Source organism: Tachyglossus aculeatus, chromosome X2, assembly GCF_015852505.1.
Source record: "Tachyglossus aculeatus isolate mTacAcu1 chromosome X2, mTacAcu1.pri, whole genome shotgun sequence".
Lineage (NCBI taxonomy): Eukaryota > Metazoa > Chordata > Mammalia > Monotremata > Tachyglossidae > Tachyglossus > Tachyglossus aculeatus.
In genome coordinates, this window is record NC_052100.1 from 17,070,584 (window position 1) to 17,093,402 (window position 22,819).

Genomic DNA, 22,819 nt, shown 5'->3' on the forward strand with positions numbered 1-22,819 from the left:
TGCAGAAACGCTCTGGGCATGTTTCTCCCCTCCTCAAAAATCTCCAGTGGCTACCAATCAACCTACGCATCAGGCAGAAACTCCTCACTCTTGGCTTCAAGGCTTTTCATCACCTCACCCCCTCCTACCTCACCTCCCTTCTTTCCTTCTACAGCCCAGCCCGCACCCTCCGCTCCTCTGCCGCTAACCTCCTCACTGTGCCTCGTTCTCGCCTGTCCCGCCATCGACCCCTGACCCACGTGCTCTCCCTGGCCTGGAATGCCCTCCCTCCCCACATCTGCCAAGCTAGCTCTCTTCCTCCCTTCAAAGCCCTACTGAGAGCTCACCTCCTCCAGGAGGTTTTCCCAGACCACATATTTATTACTCTATTAATTTTACTTGTACATATTTATTCTATTTATTTTATTTTGTTAATATGTTTTGTTCTCTGTCTCCCCCTTCTAGACTGTGAGCCCACTGTTGGGTAGGGACCGTCTCTATATGTTGCCAACTTGTACTTCCCAAGCGCTTAGTACAGTGCTCTGCACACAGTGCTCAATAAATATGATTGAATGAATGAATGAATATTCTGCCAACCCCTGGGCTAGGACCTAAGTCATAGGGAACAAATAGCCAGAGACAGAGATCACTAGAAAAAGGAAGTTGATTTTATGCTTAGATGGGATTTGGGAAAAGTTGGACCTGTCAAATAGAAACAGGACTTGGGTTCAGTCCCTGGAAGCAAGGATACTTGCTGTGACCCTTTTGTTGCAGAGCCCTGCTTACTTTAGGTCATTTTGAGTGGGGTAAATCCGCTTAGAGTGGGGCTAAAACTTTGTTTTTTAAATGGTATTTGTTAAGCCCTTACTGTGTGCCAGGCACTGTACTAAGCCTTGGGGTAGATACAAGCTAATCAGTTTGGACTACAATCCATGTCCCACGTGGGGATCATAGTTTTAATCTCCAATTTAGGGATGGGGTAACTGAGGCACAGAGACGTTAAGTGATTTGCCTAAGGTCACACAGCAGATGAGTGGTGGAGCAGGGATTAGAACCCAGGTCTTCTGACTTCCAGACCTCTGCTCTTTCTGCTAACCACACCACTTCTAGTTGGAGCTAACAATAGGGAAAAAATAATAGGTAAGGGGCCACAATTCATATTTTTTTACATTTTCAAAACTTTACTTTTAATATTAAGATTTTCATGTGATTGAATTTTTTCATGCTAAAATTTTCTTCTTTCAAAGCCATTTTGCTAGAAGGTAGGGATATCATTGCCTTTCCTTTTCCTATTCCTGATTTTATAGTCATTTTTATAGAAAAATTTCAGAAGTCCTGCTAGGTTACTTTTACAGAGTCAGTTAATCTGTCACGGGAGGAAGTTCGTGGCTGTTGATTGTACTTCAGCCCTTCAGATCGTGAGGTCTTTGAGGGCAGGGTTGATGCCTTTTAATTCTGTTATAGTCTCCCTGGTGTTTAGTAACAGTGCTCTGCACCCAAGAGGCACACAATAAATAATTTTGATTGATGGCTAGATGACTCTCTTTCTAGGACTGATGATGTGCTCTTGTGTGGAGTTAGGGAAATGGACTAACTGACTTCTAGAGGTTCTGGCCAGCTCTGTGATTTTGAGAACAACCCATTTTGTGTATGAAAATAGAGATTTTTCTTAAATAATAGGATCCTAGTTATATGTAGTCTTTTTTTCCACAAAGAGTTCACAGTTCTTGCTTTAAACTTCAGGTTGTTCATCGTTATATGGCTTAAAGATGAGCGTGAAATCCTTTTGTATTTTTTCAGTCACATAAACAAAAGAACAACCTACTTGGACCCAAGACTCGCGTTTACCATTGAAGACAATCCCACAAAACCAACAATTAGGCAGAAATATGATGGCAACACCACAGCCATGGAAATTCTTCAGGGTCGTGACTTCTCTGGGAAAGTGGTTATAGTTACTGGAGCGAATTCTGGAATAGGTAAGTCAGTATCTGCTATCTCAATTTACTATGTTGTGATAAGCTAATGCTCCATTTCAAAAGGTATCAACCCAGTCAGAACTGGCAGTCATCGTACAGTTGGTGACTGCAATCAATTATAACATTTTCATTTCCTGTTTTTCCCGGAAATAATCCTCTTTTTCATAAAGCAAGGTGATGTTCAGAAAAGTTGTTGCTTGTAGTAGCGTGGAGGGTCACAAAATAACTGAAATTGGATTCCCCTGAAAAATGAGCTCAGGGGATGTGGGTTGTTATTGTCAGTGTTTGTTGTCTTCCTTTTTCGAAGTTGATACCTGTGCTGGTGAGATTTCCTGAAGGGTGCTTTTGTAACTGAAAAGACCAAACAGGGACTAACCATCTCTTCTATGCCAAACACGCAGAGACCATTCATTCCCTGTTGTGCCGATGTGCTTGCTGCTGGTAGCGGCTGATGCTGTTTCAGAATTTCCTCTTAGTCTCATGATTCTCTCAAAGCTTCTGCATTAAAAAAGCCATGCTTTCTTGACTATAGAAAGGAGGTTTCAGTTCGCTATGTTACCTGATGCTGTTGTTAGCTTAGGGGCAGGCAAACTTTTATTTCCTGAAGGTCACATTTGGATGATACAGAAATAGCGTGGCACACCCATGAATGACCCAGAAATGGAGAGTTCATATTTGGAAAGGGATGACAAGATTGTGTCTATTAAAGTAATTCCGTCAAACAACGTGCTATTGGAAAATTACATTACTGAGGTGTTTGTTGATTTAACTGCCCAATTTAGCTCCTGTCATAAACTGTTGGAAAATATTCCAAGTAATGAGTCAGGTTAGGCCAGCCGTATATTCATTTTGTTGCAACAAAAGGTCAGTGGCTGTTTGGTAGCCAAAGACAAAGAACTGAGGATGAGCCCATCCTTATTTCCCGCTGGTCCTGCTTCCCTGGGTGACGCAGTACCAAGTCCCTCAAGTCCTGTTTGTTCGTGCGCTGGACTGGCGTATCACGTGCCGCCCCACCCCTGTTTGTTATTGTCTTCATTAGCCTCTTATTATACACCAAGCTTCTTCATTATCAGCTTTGGGCCATCCAGCGGACACTCTGTGGCTGAAGAAGTCTTCAGCAAGGAGTCTTCAACAAGCGTAGGTGTTGGGTTTCAAGATTATGGGTTGTGGCCAGTAATTTATTGCCGTTAGGGTTAGCTGATACCCTAGGGTCCCAGGATTACAGGTGGCAGTTGGTGATTGGTTGTTGCTAAGGGTGCTGATAAGGTAGATCATAGCCTTGCCAGAATACATGTTCAGTGACAGTAATGCATATACAAGAGCTATTCACTATGCATATTTAGTGACAGTACTACTACTACTACTACTAATGATGGTATTTGCTAAGCACTTATATGCAAGAGCAGGGTAAAGACTTGACCACAAAACCAAAACTTTTCAATGTACTTTTTACTATGTAAAAATTTTAGTAGTTTTCACTTTTATTTCTGACATTATGATCTGTAATGAGTTTTATTCAGTTATCAGGGTTTCTCCATTTGTCATTGGCAGTTATCAAAATATATTCAACAGTTATAATTTCAAAGAAAACCATAATTATTATCGTTATGAGTGCACTTAACTCTGAAGAAGGCCTATTACAATAAAGGCATATTTTAGTAAAACCTTATCGTTACACATTTATTCATTCTTTAGTATTTGTTAGCATTTTTTGTGTGTAGAGCACTGTATCAGGTGTTTGGGAGAGTAAAACAAAAGCAAAAGAGTTTACTCTCCTCAAGGAGTTTTCAATCTAATGTGTAGTGAGGCAGATGTAAATTGCCTAAAATAGAAGTAAAATTGGTAATAGGAAGGCTATGGAAAAATGAAGTATGTGAATAAATACCCTTTAAGCACATGATCATCATCTCACCCTCAGCCCTTATGAACATTCGAACCCAGGTCTTCTGACCCTTAGGCCCATGCTCTTTTCACTAGGCAGCGCTCGTAGATACGTAAGAGGGAGAGAGAGAGAGCTTGAGTTCCTTAAAGTTGTTGCTCAGGAGTCCTTGTGTGATGTGAGAGGAATGAGTATCCCCAAAAGGTTTCAAGAGTGAAGAGGCATTTGCAGAAATATGTTCTGGGCAGCAGAGGGAAGCAGGGACTGGAGAGATGAGAGCCCTGAGGTAGGGAGACAAGGGAGGAGGGTGATGTGGTGGTCAAGCTGGAATACGAGGAGCACCTGGGTGTTTGGATGGAGAGGAAGGAGCAGACCTGAGAAATGTAGAAGAAAAACCGATGGGATTGAGCTGTAGACTGAACGTTAAATGGATGGTGAATGAATGTTAAAGGGCACAAGGAGTCAAGGGTAATACCAAATTCGTGGGCTTTGAAGGTAGGGAGGAAAATGGTGTTGTCAACTGTGTTGGGTAAGTTAGAGGGAGGAGTGGATTTGGGAGGAGAATGAGTTCAGTTTTCGACATCTTGAGCTTAAGGTGCTGGCTGCGCTTCCATGTGCAGGTGTTTTGGTAGCAAGAGGAAAAAGCAAAATTGCAGAAGAGGTGAGAGGTTGGGTCTAACGAGGTAGATTTGTGAGCCACCTAAATAGAAGTGTAGTAGTAATAGCACAGTATAGTATAGTACCATAGTAGCATAGTATAGTAGTAGTAATAACAGCAGTGTTTATTGGCAGCCCACTTGCTGTGGTATATACTGTCCTAAGTGCCTGGGAAGAATAGAATACGAGAGTGACACATTCCCAGCCCATAGAGAACTTGCAGTCTAATGAGCAGACAAACATAAAAATATTTACAATACTGCCAAAAATAGTGGGTATATGTATGATTTCATAAATATACATATATGAGTGCTAAGGAGGGTGTACATGAGGTCATATGCACTAGAGATGGCTGAAGGGATCAATCAATCAATCGTATTTATTGAGCGCTTACTGTGTGCAGAGCACTGTACTAAGCGCTTGGGAAGTACAAGTTGGCAACATATAGAGACAGTCCCTACCCAACAGTGGGCTCACAGTCTAGAAGGGGGAGACAGAGAACAAAACCAAACATATTAATAAAATAAATAGAATAGATATGTACAAGCAAAATAAATAAATAAATAAATAGAGTAATAAATATGTACAAACATATATACATATATACAGGTGCTGTGGGGAAGGGAAGGAGGTAAGACGGGGGGATGGAGAGGGGGACGAGGGGGAGAGGAAGGAAGGGGCTCAGTCTGGGAAGGCCTCCTGGAGGAGGTGAGCTCTCAGTAGGGCCTTGAAATAGCTGATAGGATGATATAGCTCAGGGTTCTGGGAAATCAATCTTGGGAAAACTTGTTGGAAGAGATGGGGTTTAAATATAGGGGAGAGCTACAGTCTCATGTCAAGGGAAGGGAAGCCAGGGAGGAGCGTGAGTGAGGAAACGGGAGAGGGAGAGTTGAGAGTGAAATACAGCTAGTAGATTGGTTTGGGAGGAGAGAAGACAGTGGAGAGGGGAGTAGAGGGGAAAGAGAGCACATGGGTGGAGAACCTTGAAGCTGATTGTGAGGCGTTTTTGTTTGATGCAAAGAGACACAGTGGGTGGGGTGAGTGGAGGAGAGTACAGTGTTGAGGGCAGGGAAGTTCAAGTTGGGTACGATGATGTGGTTTTAAGTGAAGCCTTGGAGGATATAATGACAAAATGTACATGTCTGTTATATATTTATAGATTTTCACATTGATTTGCCTGTATTATAGTTTTAGCTCATATTACAGGGAAGACTGAACTCCTTGTCTTCCCTCCCAAACCCTGCCCTCTCCCTGACTTTCCCATCTCTGTTGATGGCACTACCATCTTTCCCGTCTCACAATCCCGCAACCTTGGTGTCATCCTCGACTCCGCTCTCTCGTTCACCCCTCACATCCAAGCCGTCACCAAAACCTGCCGGTCTCAGCTCCGCAACATTGCCAAGATCTGCCCTTTCCTCTCCATCCACACTGCTACCCTTCTCATTGAAGCTCTCATCCTATCCCGTCTAGACTACTGCATCAACCTTCTCTCTGATCTCCCATCCTTGTGTCTCTCCCCACTTCAGTCCATACTTCATGCTGCTGCCCGGATTGTCTTTGTCCAGAAACGCTCTGGGCATGTTACTCCCCTCCTCAAAAATCTCCAGTGGCTACCAATCAATCTGCGCATCAGGCAGAAACTCCTCACCCTGGGCTTCAAGGCTCTCCATCACCTCGCCCCCTCCTACCTCACCTCCCTTCTCTCCTTCTACAGCCCACTCCGCACCCTCCGCTCCTCTGCCGCTAATCTCCTCACCGTACCTCGTTCTCGCCTGTCCCGCCATCGACCCCCGGCCCACGTCATCCCCCGGGCCTGGAATGCCCTCCCTCTGCCCATCTGCCAAGCTAGATCTCTTCCTCCCTTCACGGCCCTACTGAGAGCTCACCTCCTCCAGGAGGCCTTCCCAGACTGAACCCCTTCCTTCCTCTCCCCCTCGTGCCCCTCTCCATCCCCCCCCGCCTTACCTCCTTCCCTTCCCCACAGCACCTGTATATATGTATATATGTTTGTACATATTTGTTACTCTATTCATTTATTTTACTTGTACTTATCTATTCTATTTATTTTATTTTGGTAGTATGTTTGGTTTTATTCTCTGTCTCCCCCTTTTAGACTGTGAGACCACTGTTGGGTAGGGACTGTCTTTATATGTTGCCAACTTGTACTTCCCAAGCGCTTAGTACAGTGCTCTGCACACAGTAAGCACTCAATAAATACGATTGATGATGATGATGATGATGATGAAGTGACTGAGACACAGAGAGGTTAAGTGGCTTGCCCAGGGTAACACAGCTGACAGGAGGCAGAGCCGGGATTTGAACCCATGACTTCTGACTCCCAAGCCCGTGCTCTTTCCACTGAGCCACGCTGCTTCTCTATCTTTTCATAAGCGGGGATTAAGACCATGAGGGACAGGGACTGTGTACAACCCGATTTGCCTGTATCCACCCCAGTGCTTAGTACTGTGCTTGCATGTAGTAAGCACTTAATAAATACCGTAATTATTATCATTAGTATTATTATTACTCACATCTCTGTGCCTCAGTTTCCTCATGGAGATTAAGACTGTGAGCCCCCTGTGGAACATGAACTTTGTCCAATCCATTATCTTTTATCTACCCCAGTGCTTAATATAGTGTCCGGCATAGGTTAAGTGCATAACAAATACAATTTTAAAAAAAGTTTTAAATGGGAGCAGCATGAGTCTTCAGATTCCTTTGAAATAGCTTGCGGGCCTTTTCAAGTGAAATGTCTTTCCCTATATAAACTCTATTTTTTAAAAAATTTTCTTAGGTCCCAGAAATAAGCAGGGTGGTGGGGGCGGGGGGGCGGGAGAGAGAGAGAGAGAGAGAGCGCACATGAGCATGAATTGCTCTCTAGTTGGTTGATGGTCACCAGGAGAGACTGAATGATCTATAGCACCTGATGTCCTACATGCAGGTTGCTCTTTCCCAGTGCTTAGGGCAGTGCTTTGCACACAGTAAGCACATGTTTAATACTACTACTAGTACTACTTATGCCTAATACCCTGCATTTAGGATACAGTCACAACTCCTAGGAAAACTTGCTTTTCAATCAACTTTTCCCTGTCAATCAATCGTATTTATTGAGCACTTAACCTTGAGCAGAGCACTCTACTAAGTGCATGGGAGAGTATAAAATAACAGAGTTGGTAGACATGTTCCCTACCCACAGTGAGTTTACATTCTAGAGGGGGAGACAGGCATTAATACCAATAAGTAGATTAAATTACAGGTATGTACATAACCAATCAAAGGTATTTATTGAGCTCTTACTGCACGCAGAGCACTGTACTAAATGCTTGGGAGAATAACATACAACACAGTTGGTAGGCAAGCATTTGAGAAGCAGCAAGCCTAATGAAAAGAGCATGGGCCTGGGAGTCAGAGGACCTGGGTTCTAATCCTAGGTCTGCCACTTGTCTGCTGTGACTTTGGGCAAGTCACTTAACTGCTCTGTGCCTTAGTTCCCTCATCTGTAAAAGGGGTAATTAAGACTCTGAGCCCCATGTGGGACAACCTGATTATCTTATATCTGTCCCAGTGCTTAGAACAGTGCTTGGCACATAGTAAACACTTAACAAATACTATTATTATTATTATTATTCCCACCTTTCCATTCTCTTGTCCCTCCTATCTGTAGATTTTTCTGTCAAGTGCTAGTACAGTGCTCAGCATAAAGTAGGCACTCAATAAATATAACTTGACTGACAATGTGATGCTATGCTAATGGCCTAAATATACAGCAGTACCATTGCCTACATACCTGCTGAGTTAAAATATCTTCTACATTCTAAATTTACAGCATATAGGGGTCGTCACTAGAATGCTTGAAAATTTCAGTCCCCAAAAGGAGTGATTTACTGTTGGTTTATAATCACTTGAAAAATGGAAAGGATCTTTGAAAGATCATCTAGTCCCTACTCTGCTTCCTAGAATGATTGTGTCTGAACCCCTCAATCAATCAGTCATATTTATTGAGCAATTACTATGTGCAGAGCACTGTACTAATCACTTGGCAGAGCATGATACAACAGAATTAGCAGATACAATCCCTGCCCACAACAAGTTTACAGTCTAGAGGGGGAGAATGGGCATGACATTCTAAAATGAGCACAGTAACAGTGAGAGATTGGCTTTGTACCATGGTTCAATATTTATTCATTCAGTATAATTTACTGTGTACAGATCATTATATCAGGCGCTTGAGGGCATACAGTTAAAGTAAATGACAGTCCCAGTGTTTGAGGAGCTTACAGATGAATGGGGTTTTGTCCTCCTCTTAATATGAACAGCATAGGAAGCAGCATGGCCTAGTGGATACAGCATGGGCTTGGGAGTCAGAAGGACCTGGGTTCTAATCCCGGCTCTTCCAATTGTCTGCTGTGTGACCGCATCAGTAAAATGGAGATTAAGACTGTGAGCCCCATTTGGGACTTGGACTGTGTCCAACCCTATTAGCTTGTATCTACCCTAGTGCTTAGTAGAGTGCTTGGCACATAATAAGTGCTTAACAAAACAAAATAACAAAAATACAAAACAAAAACAAAAATAAGTGCAAATGCCATAAAAAACAAAACAACAAACAAAACCAACAGGAAAGGAGATTACTGAATCAACATTTTGATTTGCTATTCCATTATTAATCTGACATTTACAATCTCTATTTGGTTGCTTGCTGCCCAGTGACAGAGAGGGGACAATTTCATCTTTTTGTTTGTTTATAAATAGAAATCTTTATAAAGTCATTATTAAAAAAAATTAGCTTCAAACTCAGTTTGTACTTATAATAATGAAAAGTTCCTTTTACCTTTCGAACTTTTAGAGTACAAGACAGAGCAAAATAGTTGGGAGTGTAAATAAGCTAGAATGATCAGATCTGGTTTCTGTTTTTTGACCCTGAGGACCTGTTAAAAAAAAATCAGTCTCTCTCTCTCTCTCTCTCTCTCTCTCTCTCTCTCTCTCTCTCTCTCTCTCTCTCTCTCTCTCTCTCTCTCTCTCTCTCTCTCTCTCTCTCTCTCTCTCTTCCTCCTCCTCCTCCTCCTCCTCCTCCTCCTCCTCCTCCCCCCCCACCCCCAACAAGTCAACTTAGTGTGTGCAAATAAAACATATTTCTGAGATGACACTCACAATCTTTTATCTAAATTTATGTCACCCATAGTCACCTCCATAAGGTTGATTACTATTGATTCTCTGAAGGTATTACTATGGCATTTTTTGATCTAGGAAAAGTCTGTAATAAAGAAGTATGTGATAGTTATGAAAAAGTCACCCCAACCAACTGCTCACTGAAGAAAAATGACAAAAGAATATAGTTAAAGTGCCCTTTAGTGTTTTAATCAGATCATAGATTTTTCACATGTTCTCCAAAAGCACCCTCATGAAACTGTAATTTTGGCTCAGGGCTTTGGTATTACCAGACTCTCTCTCCACCCCCTCCCCCACCATGATGGAATTACAGCCTAGCATGCAGCTGGGTATCATGTTATTCCTTTTTTTAATTTCTTGTAAATCTTAAGGTCAGTGAGCCAATCATCTTGGATCCTGGCCTCCCGGGAGCAGGATTTCAAGACAGTAAAATGTCTGGAAGACTGTGGTCCAAGGCCATTTTTGCAGGCTACAAACGTGGTCTCCGAAACCAGAGGGAGCACACTGCCCTCCCTCTGCCCATCCGCCAAGCTAGCTCTCTCCCTCCCTTCAAGGCCCTGCTGAGAGCTCACCTCCTCCAAGAGGCCTTCCCAGACTGAGCCCCTTCTTTCCTCTCCCCCTCGTCCCCCTCTCCATCCCCGTCTTACCTCCTTCCCTTCCCCACAGCACCTGTATATATGTATATATGGTTGTACATATTTATTACTCTGTTTATTTATTTATTTATTTATTTTACTTGTACATTTCTATCCTACTTATTTTATTTTGTTGGTATGTTTGGTTCTGTTCTCTGTCTCCCCCTTTTAGACTGTGAGCCCACTGTTGGGTAGGGACTGTCTCTATGTGATGCCAATTTGTACTTCCCAAGCGCTTAGTACAGTGCTCTGCGCATAGTAAGCGCTCAATAAATACGATTGATTGATTGATTGTACCGAGTCCCAACACTTCTAATGTTAGCTATGGCTCCCTGATCCTTTGTCAGGTCCCTTGTCACCATCTTTGTCCCCAGAGCGCCAATTGCTCCAGGATTCTTCACTTGCTGCCCTGATTATCTCCCCAGAGCTCCCAACTGCCCCTTTCTTGTCTTAGCTGTTCAACTCCTCATTAGCAGTGGGTTGTATTTCTGAATTCTTTTCTTTATAAGAATCTCCTAGATTTAGGAAATGGAATCAGTAGTACAAAAACAAAGATGAACAGCGTGTTTATGCTGTCGTCGTTTCCGACCCATAGCGATACCATGGAAGACATCTCTTCCAGGACGCCCCACCTCCATCTGCATTCATTCTGGTAGTGTACCCATAGAGTTCTCTTGGTAAAAATACAGAAGTGGTTTACCATTGCCTCCTTGCACGCAGTAAACTTGAGTCTCCACCCTCGACTCTCTCCTATGCTGCTGCTCCCCCAGCATAGGTGAGTCTTGACTTGTAGCAGATTATCTTCTACTCGCTAGCCACTGGCCCAGCTCGGAATGGAATGGATATGCCTCTGCTTGAATCTTCCTCCCCAAGTTGAGACTGGTATAGTACTGGAAACTCTCCAGGTGCGACCCTGAGAGGGGTGTTGAAATGGGCAATTCAAATTTGTTTCAAGAATCAGAGTATAAAAGTTAGTTTGTAAGGTATTCTTAGCTCACCTGCTTTGAATATTTGAGAAACTCTCAAGCTATCAATCAATCAATCAATCAGTGGTATGTATTGAGTGATTATTGTGTGCAGAGCACTGTACTAAGCACTTGCAAGAGTACAATATAATAGTTGGTCGACATGTTCCCTTGCTAAAAATGAGCATCTAACAGCATTAGATAGCATTAGATAGCTAACTAATGCTAACAGCGTTAGAAAGGGAATACTTGTAGGTATGACACAAAACAATTATGGTTCATACTTAATGACTTAAGCGTACAGTCAACTTGCCTCCAACTTATGTTTTCATTACACGATTTGGATGTAAATAATAATAATGGTATTTGTTAAGCGCTTACTATGTGCAAAGCACTGTTCTAAGCACTGGGGGGGATGCAAGGTAATCAGATTGTCCCATGTGGGGCTCACAGTCTTAATGCCCATTTTAATAATAATGATGGCATTTGTTAAGCGCTTACTATGTGCGAAGCACTGTTCTATGCGCTGGGGTGTGGGGGGGATACAAGGGATCAGGTTGTCCCAAGTGGGGCTTACAGTCTTAATCCCCATTTTACAGATGAGGTAACTGAGGCTCAGAGATGTTAAGCGATTTGCCCAAGGTCACACAGCAGACATGTGGCGGAGCCGGGATTAGAACTCATGACCTCTGACTCCTAAGCTTGTGCTTTTTCCACTGAACCATGCTGCTTCTCCTCATTTTACAGATGAGGGAACTGAGGCACAAAGAAGTGACATGACTTGCCTAAGGTCACACAGCTGACAAGTGGCAGAGCTGGGATTGGAACCCATGACCTCTGACTCCCAAGCCTGGGCTCTTTCCACTGAGCCATGCTGCTTCTCCAAATGAGAGAAGCAGTGTGGCCCAGTGGATGGATCATGGGCCTGGGAGTCAGAAGGTCATGGGTTCTAATCCTGACTCCACCACTTGTCTGCTGTGTGGTCTTGTGCCAGTCACTCACTTCTCTGGGCCTCAGTTACCTCATCTGTAAAATGAGGATTGAGCCTGTGAACTACATGAGGGACAGGGGCTGTGTCCAACCCAATTTGATTGTATCCAAACATTCCCTTCCCACAAGGAGCCTACAGTCTAGAGAGGGAGACAGACATTAATATAAATAAACTGACACTTCAAACATAACATGTCCAAAACAGAAATCCGTATCTTCCCACCCAAAACTTGTTCCCCCAATGTAGATAGCACCACCTTCCTTCCTGTCTCACAATATTTACTATTCTATTTATTTTGTTAATGATGTGCATATAGCTTTAATTCTATTTGTTCTGACTACTTTGACACCTGTCTACACATTTTGTTTTGTTGTATGTCTCCCCCTTGTAGACTGTGAGCCCGTTGTTGGGTAGGGACCGTCTCTATATGTTTCCAACTTGTACTTCCCAAGCGCTTAGTACAGTGCTCTGCACACAGTAAGCGTTCAATAAATATGATTGAGTGAATGAATGAATATCCACTACAGCACTTAGTATAGTGCCTGGCACATACCATGGCTCAGTGGCAAGAGCCTGGGCTTTGGAGTCAGAGGTCATGGGTTCAAATCCCGGCTCCATCAATCGTCAGCTGTGTGATTTTGGGCAAGTCACTTCACTTCTCTGTGCCTCAGTTCCCTCATCTGGAAAATGGGGATTGAGACTGTGAGCCCCCCGTGGGACAACCTGATCAACTTGTATCCCCCCAGCGCTTAGAACAGTGCTTTGCATATAGTAAGCGCTTAACAAATACCATTATTATTATTATTATTAATTATTATAGTAAGCACTTAACAAATACCATAATTATATATGCTACTTTAAATCTTGATAGCTTTAAATATGGTATAAGCCTCAATTGTGTGTCTTCTGTTGCTAGTTTTTCCAGTTTATTTGATTTGGATTGGCTACTATTCTGGTTAGAGTCTGTTTTGCCAATGATTTTGGGGTCTTCACAGAGCTATCAAATTGATCTTTGTTGGTGTTTCTAATCCTGTATCTGATTTGGATTGATCTGAATAAAGTTTGGTGTTATGTAGCTAAGTGACCCCAATCTCAATCTCATGAAGCAAAAACCTCCAAGTCTAATATTTGCACACTTTGTTCCTCTCAAAATTGCTTTCTAAATAGTTAGAAATATTTCTCCAACCCCTGGCACACACTGTTTACCTGGCCTGGAATCCTCTCCTCCCTCAAACCTGCCAGACTTCAGCTCTTCTCACAAATCCTTCCTGAAGTCCCACCTTCTCCAGGAAGCCTTCCCCAAATAATTTCCAACACTCCAAGCTGGGTCAACCCAACTGCTCTCCTCAGCATTTATGTATAGAAGCAGCATGGCGTAGTGGATAGAGCACAGGCCTGGGAGTCAGAAGGTCGTGGGTTCTAATTCCTGCTCCGCCACCTGTCTGCTGTGTGACCTTGAGCAAGTCACTTCTCTGTGCCTCAGTTACCTCATCTGTGAAATGGGGTTGAGATTGTGAACCCCTCGAGGGACAGGGACTCTGTCCGACCCGATTTGCTGATATCTACCGCAGCAGTCAGTACAGTGTCTGGCACATAGTAAGCGCTTAACAAATACCATAATTATAATTATTATTATTCACTTGTACAATGAAACTTCACACCATCAATCAGCTCTCTCCCTGCTACTAAATTTCTACTTATTCACTGCAGCCTGTCTTTTCCACTACCACCCAGCCTGCACCCTTTGCTCCTGTAATGCTAAGCTTGTCTACCCTTCCCCAGCACTAAGTACAGTCCTCTGCAGACAGTAAATGCTTAATAAATATTATTACTCCTCCTCCTCCTCCCCGTGCCTTGCTCTCATCTCCCATCAAGGACTTGAGCAAGGACCTGGAACCCCTTTCGCATCCAGTAGATCACTGCTTTCCCCATCTTCAAAGCTCGACGTAAATCACGTCTCCGCCAGGAAGCCTTTCTTGACTAACCTCTCCTCTTTGCATCATATTCCCCTCCCTTCTGCATCACCTGTGCACTTGAGTCCTTACCCTGAGGCACCCCAACCCCCACAGCACTTATATACCTCTCACTTTATTTGGTTAGCCCTAGTAGGTTTTTAAGCATGTACCGGGTGCAAAGCACTGTACTAAGTTCTGGGAAAGAAACAGTTGGATGAGGCATAGAGGGTTCACAATCTAAGAATGGGGACGGCAAGAGTGGGGCTGATGACGGACACGTAAGGAAAAGCAAACAAAAAAAGGGGAAGACGACCACAAATGTGAAAAGATCAGCAGAATTTCAAGCTCCTCGCCGCTCAGGCCAGCAGTCACATAGGTGACAGCGGTAGCCATGGCAGTGACCTTTTTCAGCATTCTAAAAGTGTTACTTCCCCCACCTGTAACTCATTTTAATGTTTGTCTCCCCTGAGAAGTAGTGTGGCCTAGTGGAAGGAGCACAGTCCTGGGAGTCAGAGGACCTGGGTACTAATCCCAGCCCAGCCACTTACCTGCTGTAAAAACTTGGGCAAGTCACTTGGCTTCTCTGTGCCTCACTTCCCTCGTGTGCAAAATGGGGATTCAATACCTGTTCTCCCTCTACTTAGAATGTGAGCCCCATGTCTGACCTGATGATAATAATAATAATAATAATAATTTTGGTATTTGTTAAGAGCTTACCATGTGCTAAGCACTGTTCTAAGCCCTGGGGTAGATACAAGGTAATGAGGTTGTCCGATATGGGGCACACAGTCTTAATCCTCATTTTACAGATGAGGTAACTGAGGCACAGAGAAGGTAAGTAGCTTGCCCAAGGTCACACAGCAGACAAGTTGCAGAGCCAGGACTAGAACCCACGTTCTCTGATTCCCAAGCCTGTGCTCTTTCCACTAAGCCACGCTGCTTCTCTGGGAGGAGTCAGAAGGACCTGGGTTCTAATACTGCTCCTCCACTTTATTTCTCTGTGCCTCAGTTAGCTCATCTGTCAAATGGGGATTAAGACAATGAGCCCCATGTAGGGCAGGGACTGTGTCCGACTGGATTATCTTGTATGTGCCCCAGCATTTAGTACAGTGCCTGGCACATAGTAAGCACTTAATACCACAATTATTATTATTGTTATTACCCCTATCTAACCCACTAATTCCCCATGAAGCAGTGGTTATCTTACACTATAGAACTCTCTGAACTTTTTAATGTATTTAATGATGATAATGAGCAAATCCATGATTTCAAATGCAAAATAGTTCAGTGTTTTAATCCATAATTTTCAGGCAACAAAAATATTCCTTTAAATCTCTGGTTTGGCAAGTCCTGAACTTTCCTTGGTATTTGTCCAGAGTAAATTTCCAGCCTGAAAAGTTCTGGAAAGTTGATTTTTTTTAATAGAATGATGATGTTACATTATAATTACACTGAATAAAAGTCACTCAGTCCTTTGATTTTTCCAACTACTCCCAAACCAAGCAATGCATGGAAGATTGTCCCGAAAGACCTTGGCACCTATTTTACCTACAAAGCAGAAGCAAGCGTGGCCTGGTGGAAAGAGCATGGGCCTGGGAATCAGAGGACCTGGGTTCTAATTCCGGCCCCACCACTAGTCTGCTGTGTGACCTTGGGCAAGTCACTTTACTTCTCTGGGCCTCAGTTCCCTCATCTGTAAAATGGGGATTGAGACTGGGAGCCCCATGTGGGACAGAGTCTATGTCCCACCCGATTTGCTTGTATCCACCCCAGTGCCTTAGTACAGTGCCTGGCACAGAATAATCGCTTAACAAATACCACAATTATTATTATTATTAACAAGTACCATTAAAAAAACCCATGCATGATCTCCATAAAATCTCTCCTCAAGTCCCACCCTCCTCTTTCCCAGCAGTATCTCAAGAGATCTCCTGCTTCTTCTTAAAATCTATCCCCTGCACCCCCAACCCCAGCCCTTCACACTTTATCAAAACACTTTCCTCTCCACTTCTTCCCTCCCTGACTGCCATCTTCGACAGCTCACTCTCCAACGGTTCCTTTTCCACTGCTTTCAAACATGCCCATGTAGCCCCTATCCAAAAAAACCCATCCCATGACCCCTGTGCCCCCTCCATTTAATCACCCTAGCTCCCTCCTACCATTCCTACCTACCCAACTCTATTGTTCCGCGGACTTTCCCATCACTGTAATACCATCTTCCCTGTCTCACGTCTGCAACCTTGGCTCATCTCATTCCTTCAACCCATTTATTCATTGTCTCATCAAATCCTGTCAGTTCTACCTTCACAACATCTCAAATCCAACAGACAGTTACTCTGTCAAAGCCTTATTGAAAGCACATCTCCAAGAGACCTTCCCTGACTAAACCCTCCTTTCCTCTTCTTCCACTCTCTTCTGTGTCGCCCTGTCTTGCTCTCCTTATTCATCCCCACCCTCCCAGCCCCACAGCACTTATGTACATGCCTGTCATTTATTTATATTAGTGTCTGTCTTCCCCTCTAGACTGTCAGCTCATCGTGGGCAGGGAATATGTCTGTATGTTGTTCTATTGTACTCTCTCAAGTGCTTAGTACAGTGCTGTGCACACAGTAAGTGCTCAATAAATACGATTGAATGAATGAATGAATACCATGTTACCCTTTCCTATCCATCCAAACTACCACCACCCTGTTCCATGCACTTTTATCCTGCCTCAATTGTGTCCCTGCCTCCTGTCTCACCCCACTCTAGTCCATACTTCACTTGGCTGCCCAGATCATTTTTCTGAAAAACAGTTCTCTGCACACTTTCCCATTTCACACAAACCTCCAGTGGTTGCCCATCCATCTCTGCGTCAAACAGAATGTCCTTCCCGTCGGCTTTATGGCACTCTATCAGCTCTCCCCCTCCTAACTCAATCTGGCTGATCTTCTACTACTGCACAGCCCTCACACTTCGCTTCTCTAACACTGTACCTTGATCTCGTCTCTCTCACCGATCCCTTGCTTACATTCTTCCTCTGGCCTGGGACTCCCTCCTCCTTCATACTGGCCAGGCCACTCCTCTCCCCATCTTTGAAGAAGCAGCGTGGCTCAGTGGAAAGAGCACGGGCTTGGGAGTCAGAGGACGTGGGTTCTAATTATTCACCCTCTCCTCTGTATCACTTGGATCCGTATCCCTTAAGCATTTGATATTCACCCCATCCCACAGCGTTTATTGTGACACTCCGTTGCTTCCCCTATCTGCACTTTATTTTAATATCCTTGAGGGCAGGGATCATATCTATCAACTCTACTCTATTGTACTGTCCTAAGCACTTAGTTTAGTGCTCTGCACCCGGTGAGCGCTCAGCAAATATCGTTGATTGATAGAATGCTCAAATCTTTAAGTTCTGTACTTGCAAACTTACCTAGAGAAATGCTTAAATATTTTTGATACTTATTTTTTCCACTAGAGGGCTCTATTGCCTTTTGAAATAATTAAACAAAAGAGCAAAACCTCTTTTTTGGTAAATAATACACTTCTCTTTTCTAACAAATACTTTAGGTTTTAACACTATATTGGTAATAGAGTTCCAACTGTGAAACTTGTTATTTTATTGTTTCATTTCATTTTTTTGCTTTAAGTGGCCTGGCTAAAGGAAGAGATCTGTTTAGTATAAAGCATGTTTTTAATGATAGTGTTGGGCTTGGATGTGCTTTTCTCAGAATGATTTTGAGACACTATAAGTTGGCATATTTAAATATTAATGACTCATTAAGATTCATATAAAATGTGTAGCATAATTCCTTTGGCTTTTTTGAACAATAATGACTTATGTAAAAGAATGGGAAATGAGTGTATATATAAAGCCTACTTTTTCTAGATTATGCTCATAGAGTTGGAGGGAGGCAGGGGCAAAGGGAACGGTTGTCTAGTGGAACGAGCACAGGCCTGGGAGTCAGAGGACCTGGGTTCTAACCCCGGCTCTGCCACTTACCTGTTTTGTGACCTTGGGCAAGTCGCTTCACTTCTCTGTGCCTCGGTTTCCTCATCCATACAGTGGGAATTCAGTACCTGTTCCTCCACTTACTTAGACTGTGAGCCCCATGTAGGACAGGTTTTAAGTCCACCCTCATTAACTTGTATCTCCCCGCTAGTCCTTAGAACAGTGCTTGATACATCAATCAGTCAGTGGTATTTATTGAGCGCTTAGTGTGCGCAGATCACTAGGGAGCGTATAATAGAACAGACCTGATAGAATGTCCCCTTTGCTTGACAAATGGCACAATTAATCGCCTCGGGCCCCAGATGAAGCAACGTTTCGTGTTTTGAGCTGGGCCGGTTCTGGCAAGGCCAGGACAGATGAGATAGTTGGGGCCAGCGACGAGTGAGATTGCCCAGAGCATGGAGTCGCTTTTCACTCCTAGCACCTGCCGGAAATACAGCCCTTTGTGGGTCATGTATTGTGAGAGGCTCGACTACAGGAGATGATTAGACTGAATCAGATGACAGCACATTAAAATAACTCATGTCAGGTTCATGGAATACACTTTTGATGGGCCGAATTTTGAGATCAAAATCTGTTTGATTCTTAGCTGAAGTATTAGTAGAACTAGAAGTAGAAGTAGAACTAGAAGTAGTATTAGTAGAACTAGTAGTAGTAGTAGTGCAAGTATTTACTGAGCACCCACTAGGTGCAATGCACTATACGAAGTGCTTGGAAAAGTGCAACCAAAGCATGAGACGTTCCCTGCCCAAAAGAGCTTACATGATCTAACAGGGAGACAGATATTAAAGTGTACACAAACAGGGTAGTTCAAATAAATTGATTGTGCAATTAATATTCCAGACTGAGCTCATTGTGGGCAGGGAATGTGCTTGTTTCTTGTTATATCGTACTCTCCCAAGCACTTAGTACAGTGCTTTGCACACAGTAAGTGCCCAATAAATACGATTGAATAAATGAATGAATAATCATAGAAAAAAGTGCTGGGGAGGGTAAAAATTAATACATCTCTAAGTGCTAAAGGCTGATGGGTTGTTGCGATTTGGGTTTTGGGAGATAATCGGGAAAGCTGGTTGGAAGAGGTGTAGTTTTAGGAGGGCTTTGAAGGTAAAGAGAGCTGTGGTCTGTTGGATTAGAAGGGAGAAGGCGTTCCAGGCTGATGGAACAGTGTGAGTGAGGGGACAGAAGCAGGAGAGTCAAATGAGGTACAGCAGGAAGGTTGGCTTAGGAGGAAAGCAGCATGGCATAATGGTTAGAGCATGGGCCTGGGATTCACAAGCTCCTGGGTTCTAATCCTGGCTCTGCCACTTGTCTACTGTGTGACCTTGGGCAAGTCACTTCACTTCTCTGGACCTCAGCTACCTCTTCCGTAAAATGGGGATTGAGACTGAGCCCCACATGGGGCAGGGACTGTGTCCAACCCAATTTGCTGGTATCTACCCCATTATGATGATGATGATGATATTTGTTAAGCACTTACTATATGCCAAGCACTGTTCTAAGTGCTGGGGGGGATACAGATGAGGGAACTGAGACACTGAGAAATGGTTACTTGTCCAAAGTCACACAGCTGACAAGTGGCGAAGCCGGGATTAGAACCCATGACCTCTGATTCCCAAGCCCGTGCTCTTTCCATGCTTCTCTTATGATTAGAATATAAGCTTCTCTGCTTATAATTATTATTATAGTAAGCACAATTATTATTATTGTACCTTCCTAAGCATTTAGTATATTGCACTGCACTTGTGGATGCTTCATTAATACCATTACTGCATAATATGACTTCCTGTGGCTCAAGCAGGATTCTTATTACATAGACTTGGAATTGAGCTGAAACGCCTGAGAAATTGCACAAAGTTGGGGGCTCTAATTCTGTCTGTGTACAGATTATCCTGAGTGGTCTAATCCTTTTTAATTTAATGCACTGTGGTGAATGCCTGCTGCTGTACTTGTAAGCCTCAAGATTCTGTCATTGCTCAGTGGGCTACTGCTTTAATAGTAATAATAATAATAATAGTGGTATTTGTTAAGCGCTTGCTATGTGCCAAGCCCTGTTTACCCTCTCCTCCTTCACAGAGAAGTTGCTAGGCATTGGATATTTTTGGGTTCACCAACCTCTGTGTCATCTTCTTTGTTCAGTGCCTTAATTCAATTAGCATTTGTATTTTTAAAATGCCCAACTTTCTCAAATTCATCAGTTTGCGAGACCTCCACATGTCAGAGTTAGTTCTCAGGTGGAATCGCCGAGACCGCTGGGAGTCAGTATTTATTGAGCGCTTGCTGTGTGCAGAACACTGTACTAAGCGCTTGGGAGAGTACCGTATAACTATATAACAGACACATTCCCTGCCCACAATGAGCTTATAGTCTAGAGGGGGAGACAGTGAGGGAACGAGACTCTGGTTCTGGAGCTCAGGCCAAGTTCACCTGGTGTTTATTGCTCTAATCACGGGAAGTTGCGGGTTGTCAAACTTGGGCTTCTTGAACTAGGGAGAAGCAGCATGGCCTAGTGGGAAGAGCATGGAGCTGGGAGTCAGAGGTCCTGGATTCTAGTCCTGGCTCCATCACTGGTCTGCTGTATGACCTTGGGCAAGTCACTTCACTTCTCCCGGCCTCCGTTTCCTCATCTGTAAAATGGGGATTCAGGGCTGGTTCTCCCTCCTACTTTGACTGTGAGCCCCATGTGGGACAAGGACTGGTTCCAACCCGATGAAATTGTATCCACTCCTGTGCTTAGAACAGTGTGTGACACATAGTAACTGCTTGAGAAGTGCCATAATAATAATAATAATAATTTGGTGTCCAGGGCACTTGTGTAGAATTGTCAACTCTCTCAATCAGGTGCAAGTTTTTAGATGAGGGAAATGGGAAGCCATTAGAGGGATTTGAGGAGAGGAGAGATGAGAGGATCGACGCTTCAAGAAAGTATTCTTTGCAGCAGAGCTCTACTGTGGAATTCAGAAGTAGTTTTCAGTTTTACACCTCTGTCCTACATGGGTTGTTCCAGACACAGCACGTTTGGCATAATTTTTGCCTGGAAACCCCAAATGTAGTCTAGGAGAGGCTGCCTGATTTGTCCAAGGAATCCAAGAGGCAGGCTGTTTTTGGTAAAATCCCAAGACCAAGGGGGAAAATACAAAACAAAAAACCCAGTCACTAGCTGTCTTTTGCAATGGTCTGTTCTAGGAAGGGCTCTGTTGAATAACTATTTTAGTCATCTATTTTATCATCCACTCTAAGGCCTGTAGTAGTTTTGGGTGTGCTGCTGCTCTGTCCTGAGGGAAGGTTGGGCCCCCTGTGGAACCACTACCAGGGAAAACAGTAAAATAGGAAAGGCCAAACAAAGGAATTATTTGTTTTTTTAAAAAAATTTCAGTTCGATCCCACAGTATTCTGTTTCAAAGGAAATATAGAAAATACTTGTATTTTAGAAAACTTTTGTAGTGTAGAAAATATGCTTTTTTACAGAAACGTTCAGTCCATGTTTCCCCACTCTTCAAGAACCTCCAGTGGTTGCCTATCCGCCTCCACATCAGACAGAAACTCCTTACCATCGGCTTTAAAGCAGTCAATCACCTTGCCCCCTCCTACTTCATCTCGCTACTCTCCTAGTACAACCAGCCCGCACACTTCACTCCTCTAATGCCAACTTACTCACTGTACCTCTGTCTCATCTATCTTGCTTCCGACCTCTCGCCCATGTCCTGCCTTTGGCCTGGAATGCCCTCCCTCTTCATATCCGACAGACGTTTACTCTTTTCACCTTCAAAGCCTTATTGAAGGCACATCTTCTTCAAGAGGCCTTCCCTGACTAAGCCCTCATTTCCTCTTTTCCTACTTCCTTCTGTGTCGCCCTGATTTGCTCCCTTTATTCACCCCTACCTCAGCCCCTCAGCACTTATGTACATATTCGTAATTTATTTATATTATTGTCTGTCACCCCCTCTTAATTAGTTTAAATGTATATTGATGTCTCTTTTCCCCTCTAGACTGTGAGCTCGTTTGTGAGCTGGGTTTGTGTTTATCAACTCTGTTGTGTTGTATTCTACCAAGCACTTACTACCGAGCTCTGCACCCAGTAAGCTCTCAATAAATCGCATTGATTGATTAATTCAGTCGTATTTACTGAGTGCTTACAGTGTGCAGAGCACTGTAATTAAGAAAGAATTTGAGACCAAATTATTTTCTTAATTATCATTAATGGAATTTGTACAAATGTTCACCTGAAGCGTTAAGATGGTTGAAAGTGGTATCTGTTGGTCCATATGCTTTCTCTGAAAACTTCAGTCTTTGAGTATTATTGGACCCTTCAAATAATATGGCAATGTTGTTGCAAAGCAGCTGCAGAGCAAAGGGGCATTGAAGGAGTGAAGTTTCAGATTTAATTTCCCCGCCGTGTGGAAAAAAATGCCAGCTTATTTTGTGATCCGCCAGACCACGTTTCCTCAGATTCACAGCCCCCCTGAAGACCCATATCCTCCAGGAGGAATTCTTCAACTAATTTTTATCCAATGTCTGTTATTCCACTAGTTGCTCATTATTTACAGATGTTTAATGCTCCTAGAACGTGGAGGTTAGGTTCTTGCATCCAGGAAATGTCAGCCATGGCTGATCCTGTGCAC

At 43.4% G+C, this 22,819-nt stretch overlaps 1 protein-coding gene across 1 annotated transcript in view; it reads left to right on the top strand.

Moving 5' to 3' along the window:
* Positions 1–22,819, top strand: part of WWOX (WW domain containing oxidoreductase) — a 1,164,534-nt gene that overhangs the window by 11,705 nt on the left and 1,130,010 nt on the right. The window contains exon 4 of the mRNA XM_038770582.1: positions 1,780–1,958. Within this exon, the coding sequence (XP_038626510.1) occupies positions 1,780–1,958 (179 nt within the window). The remainder of the gene's footprint in view (positions 1–1,779; positions 1,959–22,819) is intronic.